This window comes from Limulus polyphemus, unplaced genomic scaffold, assembly GCF_000517525.1.
Source record: "Limulus polyphemus unplaced genomic scaffold, Limulus_polyphemus-2.1.2 Scaffold1190, whole genome shotgun sequence".
Classification (NCBI taxonomy): domain Eukaryota; kingdom Metazoa; phylum Arthropoda; class Merostomata; order Xiphosura; family Limulidae; genus Limulus; species Limulus polyphemus.
In genome coordinates this window covers 45692-55035 of record NW_013666800.1, presented here as the reverse complement: position 1 = coordinate 55035, position 9344 = coordinate 45692, and the positions used below count along the sequence as shown (strand labels likewise).

Genomic DNA, 9344 nt, shown 5'->3' with positions numbered 1-9344 from the left:
TTTATCTTATGGACATAACTAAAATATAATAGCTTACTTCCACAACTTCACCTAAACAATGTCCCCTTTATCTTATGGACATAACTAAAATATAATAGCTTACTTCCACAACTTCACCTAAACAATGTCCCCTTTATCTTCTGGACGTAACTAAAATATAATAGCATACTTCCACAGCTTCACCTAAACAATGTCCCCTTTATCTTCTGGACGTAACTAAAATATAATAGCATACTTCCACAACTTCACCCGAACAAAGTCCCCTTTATCTCTGGACGTAACTAAAATATAATAGCTTGGGGACTTTGTTCAGGTGAAGTTGTAGAAGTAAGCTATTATATTTTAGTTACGTCCAGAAGATAAAGGGGACTTTGTTCGGGTGAAGTTGCGGAAGTATGCTATTATATTTTAGTTACGTCCAGAAGATAAAGGGGACTTTGTTCAGGTGAAGTTGTAGAAGTTTTAACTACTAGGCATCTTCACCTGGTTTGTTCTGTTAACTTTTAACTACTAGACATCTTCACCTGATTTGTTCTGTGAACTTTAAGTTACAAATAACTTGTAACTACTAGACATCTTCACCTGATTTATTCTGTTAACTTTTAACTACTAGACCTTTTCACCTGGTTTGTTCTGTTAACTTTTAACTACTAGACATCTTCACCTGGTTTGTTCTGTTAACTTTTAAGTACCAGACATCTTCACCTGGTTTGTTCTGTTAATGTTTAACTAAAAGGCATCTTCACCTAATTTGTTCTGTTAACTTTTAACTACAAGACATCTTCACCTGATTTGTTCTGTTAACGTTTAACTACTAGGCATCTTCACCTGATTTGTTCTGTTAACTTTTAACTACCAGACATCTTCACCTGGTTTGTTCTGTTAACTTTTAACTACTAGACATTATCACCTGGTTTGTTCTATTAACTTTTAACTACCAGACATCTTCTTCTTGCTCATTCTGAATGGGAATTGGCCTGTCACAGTCATCAGCTCCTGGCCGAAGCTGTGTGGGTGGGCTGGTTGGTCAAATTGGAGACGTCTTTCATTTGTCCTACCCAATACTTGATCCATTTGGGTGTTTTTTTCAACACTCATCTCATTCAGACCCAACCTTCTCCTCTCTGGCTCCATTCTATAAAACAGGCCATTTGGGAAGCCCTATCTGTTCCATCATTTACAGCTCACAAGGTTCTATCAATTTGAGACATTAACAAACTGATTGATAACAAGTGACTGATGATATAAAACCAGATCATTAAATGGGTCAAGTTATAGTGCTATTGTTCAAGTAGGAGTAGCTGTACGTATCAACATATGCAGACTTTAATTCTACAAAGCTCTGATAATGTAGCTATTCTACTGTATGTCATTCCATGACACCTGTAACGTTTGGTTGATTTGAATAAATAAAAGATTTATTTGAGATTATAGAATACAAAATAACTTTGGAAATGTTCTATTTGTATTACCCACCCAAGTGTCATAGCCTCAGTTGCATACATTGTAGATGTATTATCCAGGCTATGCTATAACCTCACTTCTAAGTATTGTAACTGCAGCACCCAGTCTAGTGTCATGGCCTCAGTTGCTTATATTATAGATGTATTATCCAGGCTATGCTATAACCTCACTTCTAAGTATTGTAACTGCAGCACCCAGTCTAGTGTCATGGCCTCAGTTGCTTATATTATAGATGTATTATCCAGGCTATACTATAACCTCACTTCTAAGTATTGTAAGTGCAGCACCCAGTCTAGTGTCATGGCCTCAGTTGCATACATTGTAGATGTATTATCCAGGCTATGCTATAACCTCACTTCTAAGTATTGTAGCTTTACAACCCAGACTAATTATTTATCTTTGAATTACATTCATTGGTAAAATTTAGGGGTTTTTGTTGAGGTAAGTTTATGAAAGTATGTAATTAAATTGTAGCTATGTCCAGAAGATAAAGGGGACTTTGTTCAGGTGAAAGTATGCTATTATATTTTAGTTGAGGTAAGTTTGTGAAAGTATGTGATTAAATTGTAGCTATTTCCAGAGATAAAGGGGACTTTGTTTAGGTGAAGTTGTGGAAGTATGCTATTATATTTTAGTTACGTCCAGAAGATAAAGGGGACTTTGTTCAGGTGAAGTTGTGGAAGTATGCTATTATATTTTAGTTACGTCCAGAAGATAAAGGGGACTTTGTTCAGGTGAAGTTGTGGAAGTAAGCTATTATATTTTAGTTACGTCCAGAAGATAAAGGGGACCTTGTTCAGGTAAAATTGTGGAAGTAAGCTATTATATTTTAGTTACGTCCAGAAAATAATGGGGACATTGTTTATGTGAAGCTGTGGAAGTATGCTATTATATTTTAGTTACGTCCAGAAGATAAAGGGGACATTGTTTAGGTGAAGTTGTGGAAGTAAGCTATTATATTTTAGTTATGTCCAGAAGATAAAGGGGACTTTGTTCAGGTAAAATTGTGGAAGTATGCTATTATATGTTAGTTACGTCCATAAGATAAACGTTAACAGAACAAACCAGGTGAAGATGTCTGGTAGTTAAAGTTAACAGAACAAATCAGGTGAAGATGTCTAGTAGTTACAAGTTATTTGTGACTTAAAGTTAACAGAACAAACCAGGTGAAGATGTCTGGTAGTTAAGCGTTAACAGAACAAATCAGGTGAAGATGTCTAGTAGTTAAAAGTTATTTGTGACTTAAAGTTAACAGAACAAATCAGGTGAAAATGTCTAGTAGTTACAAGTTATTTGTGACTTAAAGTTAACAGAACAAAGAGTTGTTATTTCTGTAAGAGTTATTTACTAGGTTTATTTAGATAATGTTTACTAATGTTGGAGTTTTGTTGAGTTGTTATTTCTGTAAGAGTTATTTTCTAGGTTTATTTAGTTAATGTTTACTAATATTGAAGTTGTGCTAGGTTTTATGTTGTTATTTCTGTAAGAGTTATTTACTAGGTTTATTTAGATAATGTTTACTAATGTTGAAGTTGTGCTTGGTTGTTTGTTGTTAAGTCTATAAGAATTGTTTTCTAGATTTATTTAGATTACATTTTCTATTCAGGAGATGCTGTCAATTGGGTACAGTGTGATGGAGGTTGCGAGGAATGGTTTCACCTCCACTGCATGGGACTAGAATTGAACGACATCAGTGAAACTGAAGATTATATTTGTCCCGGTTGTGTTCCTAATAGTGATTTCTCAAGTTTGTCAATGGATTGTTTACAAGAGGAAGAGAGCACACTAGATATCGTACCAAGTATTGTTAAACCTGTTGATCTGTTGACATAACAGATGTCACTGTTGGTGAAGTGTTTCTCTGCATCTGTTAAATCGCCAGTTGTGCTGTTGTTTTAGTACTTTTATGAATTCAGTTTGGAGAAGAAGTCATGTATATTTCACTCACTTGAAGTTGAAAGTAGCTCTAGTTCTTGTGATGTCAAACTTTTTTTTTAACTAGTATTTATGTTTTTGAGTTACCAATCAAATTATTAAAGGTTTAAGATACCTACTATCAAACTTGTTGTGTACTGAGATGTTAACTCCAAAACTGAAGAACAAGCAGAGTGTTTGTTGCTTGCCATAATGAAGAAGTATGTTTAATTTTCAAGGTTAAATTGTGGATACCACTGATAAATAGAGATGTTATCATAATCATCAAGAACTCTTCTTTAAATTTAAACTACTCTAGGTAATCAAAAGTATTACTTTAGTAATTAGCTGCATATTTTAAATAGTGAAGTGTTAACAACCAATATATGCTGTTTAAGTACATTCAAGTTCAATTAATATTTAAATTCCTTAGTGTTTTGTTTATCTACAGCAATTTAGAATATAAATTACTTTCTGTCATTAGTAGTTTTATGACTTGTCAGATGAGACACTTAATTCACAAACCAACAACTTAAGGAGGTTAGTGTTTCTGCTCAGAAGTTGGTAATATTCAAACATTTCATACAAATGGTTTTATATATTCAATAATCATTGACGTTGTTCATAATAAAAAGTCTTCTGTGTAAAGCAGGAGATGAAAAGTTTCATCCTCTTTAGGCTAGTCTGAAGATTCCCATCAGTTTAGTTACTATTCCATCTTAATAACTCTTGGTTGTAGATAACTTTTAAACTGTGACCAAACTTCATTATCAGATTATTAATGATGTTCCATTTTTTATAAACTACTGTAAAATAGATTTTATATTAGTTTTACTTGTTTTATTGTGAATATGTAACTAAAAGTTATTAAACACCTTTACCTTTGAAAGGATAATTATTCTGGTAGCGACATTTTATCTCTAATTGTACCATCATATATTTCCTGAGTAACCTTTAACTGAGCCTTTATTAGTTCATTGTTTTTATTTCACAGGAAAAAATACTTCTCTCTCACGATTCTTATCTTGCTGCATTTTGTTGTGTATTGTGAATAGCAGACTCAACAAGTGTTTATTATTAGGTTTTATTGCTATGCTAACTATGAGTGCATTTTCATAATTCAGTCATTTTAGGACTCCTTCTTTCTTTCACTTCTCTTACAAATGCTGTAGCTTTAGAGCCCTCTAGCCCATTAATAAAAATTAGTAGTCTCACTCTTATGTATCTTTTGCATCTGTTGTTGTTTTTTTCATTGCTCATTATTGTATGTCAATTTTGAATCATAAATAACTTGTAACTACCAGACATCTTCACCTGGAAAAAAACTTCAATATTAGTAAAAATTATCTAAATAAACCTAGTAAATAACTCTAACAGAAATAACAACTCAACAAAACTCCAACATTAGTAAACATTATCTAAATAAACCTAGTAAATAACTCTTACAGATTTAAAAACATAAAACACAGCACAACTTCAATATTAATAAACATTAACTAAATAAACCTAGAAAATAACTTACAGAAATAACAACTCAACACAACTCCAACATTAGTAAACATTATCTAAATAAACCTAGTAAATAACTCTTACAGAAATAACAACTCAAAAACATGTAGTAACTCTGCCATTCTTATTAAATCTAGTAGTAGATTTATATGTACTGTGTGAAGAAGTTTTCATTATTATGTTTATTGATTAACAGAAAACTGTTGTCAAACTAAACTATAAAACTACTCCATAAACTGTATCTTTATGTTATTTTAACTGAATTTGTTTTGTCAGTTTCTTAGTCTTTGTTAAGTCTTTCAAATGTGTGAAAATGACATGGAGAAGTTGAAATATACAGAATTTATAATGATATTTAGGTAATATTTAATAGTTGCCAAACATTAAAGTTGTACATTTAGTTATCACTCCAAGCAATCTCTTTTAGTATCAAAAACATTTTATATCATAATATTTTATATATTTTTTTGTATTTAGGTTAAAGAGAAATTAGTTACAGCCAAGATGCAGCATTCAAATAGTCCATCTAATGAGATGTATCAACTAAAATCAAAGAAGTTAAAAGTGTATAAAAGTGGAAAATCATTTGTCAGTGAGTCAGAATCAGTAAGTAAAAGTTTCCAGTGCAAGAGTAACTCTAACTTTGGATCTTCGAGGCAGGTGAATCCTTTCGTGAAAAAGACTTTTAGGATAAAGACTCAGATTAGTGAAAGCAAAGAATTGCAGTCCAATGAAGAAACAATGACAACAGAACAAGTTGTCCTGTCTGAAGAGGAAGAAGATTTTTGTGCAGCTATAGAGTGTTTACGACCAACAGGTAAGCTGGTTTAATCTATAGATACTGAAACAAAAATATTGATTTATCTTCGCCTCTCTCTCTCTGTTATAAATGTATTTACTAAAAAAGGTGTGGAGAAGGTTGATATTGATATTCTTTACAACAAACACGAAGTTCAGGAAATTTAAAGAGTGGGACCACAACTTTTAATTTAATATTGGCATTTTGAAGTTGTGCTGAGTTTTATGTTTTTAAATCTGTAAGAGTTAATTTCTAGGTTTATTTAGTTAATATTTACTAATATTGAAGTTGTGCTGTGTTTTATGTTTTTAAATCTGTAAGAGTTATTTTCTAGGTTTATTTAGATAATGTTTACTAATGTTGGAGTTTTGTTGATTTGTTATTTCTGAAAGAGTTATTTTCTAGGTTTATTTAGATAATGTTTACTAATGTTGGGGTTTTGTTGAGTTGTTATTTCTGTAAGTTATTTTCTAGGTTTATTTAGTTAATGTTTACTAATATTGAAGTTGTGCTGTGTTTTATGTTTTTAAATCTGTAAGAGTTAATTTCTAGGTTTATTTAGATAATGTTTACTAATGTTGAAATTTTGTTGAGTTGTTATTTCTGTAAGAGTTATTTACTAGGTTTATTTAGATAATGTTTACTAATGTTGGAGTTGTGTTGAGTTGTTATTTCTGTAAGAGTTATTTTCTAGGTTTATTTAGTTAATGTTTACTAATATTGAAGTTTTGTTGAGTTGTTATTTCTGTAAGAGTTATTTACTAGGTTTATTTAGTTAATATTTACTAATGTTGAAGTTTTGTTGAGTTGTTATTTCTGTAAGAGTTATTTTCTAGGTTTATTTAGTTAATGTTTACTAATATTGAAGTTGTGCTGGGTTTTATGTTTTTAAATCTGTAAGAGTTAATTTCTAGGTTTATTTAGTTAATGTTTACTAATGTTGAAATTTTGTTGAGTTGTTATTTCTGTTAGAGTTATTTACTAGGTTTATTTAGATAACGTTTACTAATATTGAAATTTTGTTGAGTTGTTATTTCTGTAAGAGTTATTTACTAGGTTTATTTAGATAATGTTTACTAATGTTGGAGTTTTTTTGAGTTGTTATTTCTGTAAGAGTTATTTACTAGGTTTATTTAGATAATGTTTACTAATATTGAAGTAACAGTCCTTATTACAAATTTTATTCTTACTAGATGTACTCAGAATGGCAGAATTACTACATGCAACAGTCCTTATTACAAATTTTATTCCTATTAGATGTACTCAGAATGGCAGAATTACTGTGTGTGACAGTCCTTATTATGAATTTTATTCGAACTGATGATGGAAGGAGATCTACTAGAGGTGTCAGTAGATGAAAGTTATGATATCTGGAGGATATTACAAGCATCTAAGCCTTCTTGTGACCATATGTCTAGGGTTTTTTTTCTCAGAGATGAAGTAAAGTAGCTTTATATTTCATTTTATTGTGATTACTTTACTCTATACATAGAAAGATGATCTTTTTTGTAAAATTGTGTTTTTATAATGTCTTACTGTACATTTATGTTTATGCTCTTTGCACCATTAAAGCCCCAATTTTTTGCAGATACAATAAAATAGGATCTCCCTAAAGTAAAATACAAGTTACTCAGATACAATATTAACTGTTCTAGTAAATGTTTTACAATTAGTACAAAGATTGCATTTCTAGAATTAAAGCTTATATGAGCTGTAATTTCAGCTCATAATATAAATTTTGATTTTTTAACAGGAAACTGACATAGAGATCTGTGAAAATCTGGAAGTAAATAAAAATATTAAAAAAAGAAAATTGGAGGACGGAAAACAAGTTGATAAAATAAAGGTAATATTTTGTATTAAAAGTATAATTACTTTGATACTTCTGCTGTACATGAAATAGTTAATATAGGTAATATTTTGTGCATATGCTATGTTAAGACAAACAGCTGACGTGTATATCTGTCTTAGTGAAACTGGTTCTGAAGCTTCACCTTCTTTTTAGCAGCAGATATGAAAGAGCAGGGGAGTTCCTAATAAATTATTGTTAAAGTATAATAAATAATTTAATTTGGATAACTTCTGATGATTCTTGAGAAGATTTAAAGAAACCACAAAAAAATATGAAATTCTTTCTCCAATCTGAAAAAATTCCATTCACAAAAGAAATATTTTTAATGCAGGCTTAATATCAGTTAAACAATGTAAGAAAGCATCAAATTTACACAAAAAAGTTTAAATATTTATAAAGCCTAGAGTGAGTGGAGTAATTGCCTCCCGCCACCCACCCACCACCCCCACCTCCCAAATATCACTACTCATATTCTTAAAAAGAGATACTATTAAAATTAATTTTATTTTTGAATAAACTATAAATTAAATCCAGAGGAACTAACTTATCCCTCTTTGATTAAGCTTTCTTATTTTCTGAATTACTGAAACAACACATTAGAATAGATTAACCTAGCCTTTACTTTTAGCCAGCATTGCAACTGGCCTTAACTTAGTTTTAACCTAAACTAGGCTTCACTAAGCAATAGGCTACAGACCCAACTAGTTGTGACCAAAATGGCGGAAAGAGAGTTCCAAATGGAATATCAATACAAAACACAGTCATACGTATGGAAGTTAGTTCTAGTTTTTTTACATTTTGATTTGTCTGAACAGAAAGACTTGTGTTTGAGCTGTAAGCATCGTGAATGCTACGAAACATGGCGTCCCTGAGAACAGGCATAGATTCTGTGTGGTTGTACTACTTGTACCCGAGGGTGACAAAATCTTGTCGAAACGCCGTACATTTATAATAGCTTTTAATTACCCAGTCAAGTCGTCTCAAAACTTTTATTATTCCTGATTAAGTTACAATGTAATTTTTCCAGTTGACTTAGACCATTTAGATATTCGGTTACAGATAAATACCAGAATGTAACGTTAAATTATTACAGTTTACTTCAAACGTTTGGATAATCTGTTACAGAACTGATATTGTTCAAAAGCTAAACATCAGAATGTAACGTCAGATTATTACAGTTGACTTCAAACGTCTAGATAAAGTGTATTTGTTACATAACTGATATTGTCTAAAAGCTAAACATCAGAAATGTAACGTCAGATTATTACAGTTGACTTCAAACATCTAGTTAAAGTGTATTTGTTACATAACTGATATTGTCTAAAAGATAAACACCAATATGTACGTCAGATTATTACAGTTGACTTCAAATGTCTAGATAAAGTGTATTTGTTACATAACTGATACTGTCCAAAAGATAAACACCAATATGTACGTCAGATTACCACAGTTGACTTCAAAGGTCTAGATAAAGCATATTTGTTACATAACTGATACTGTCCAAAAGATAAACACAATAGAAATATCAGAATGTTTAATGACGTTAACTTACCACAGTACAAGTCAATTTCAGCCTTGTGAACAGGGTCCTTTACAGATCTGGTGCTAACAAAAATAGATATTAAAGGAACCATGAACAAACCAAAAGACAATTTTCTCATTTTGAGAAAGGACATTTAACTATTTCACCAAATTATTATTAACCATTATAAGAAAATATCTCTATCTATATATACACACATATATATACGTGGTTCTGTATTGACCTGCGCACTTTGCACTTAATGTCCAAATGTATGAATCAAT

At 30.9% G+C, this 9344-nt stretch overlaps 1 protein-coding gene across 1 annotated transcript in view; it reads left to right on the top strand.

The window, feature by feature from the left end:
• LOC106462519 (lysine-specific demethylase 5D-like) overlaps positions 1–9344 on the top strand; it is a 75328-nt gene that overhangs the window by 64913 nt on the left and 1071 nt on the right. The window contains exons 32-35 of the mRNA XM_022389814.1: positions 3071–3258; positions 5365–5704; positions 7002–7126; positions 7440–7532. Of these exons, the coding sequence (XP_022245522.1) occupies positions 3071–3258; positions 5365–5704; positions 7002–7126; positions 7440–7532 (746 nt within the window). The remainder of the gene's footprint in view (positions 1–3070; positions 3259–5364; positions 5705–7001; positions 7127–7439; positions 7533–9344) is intronic.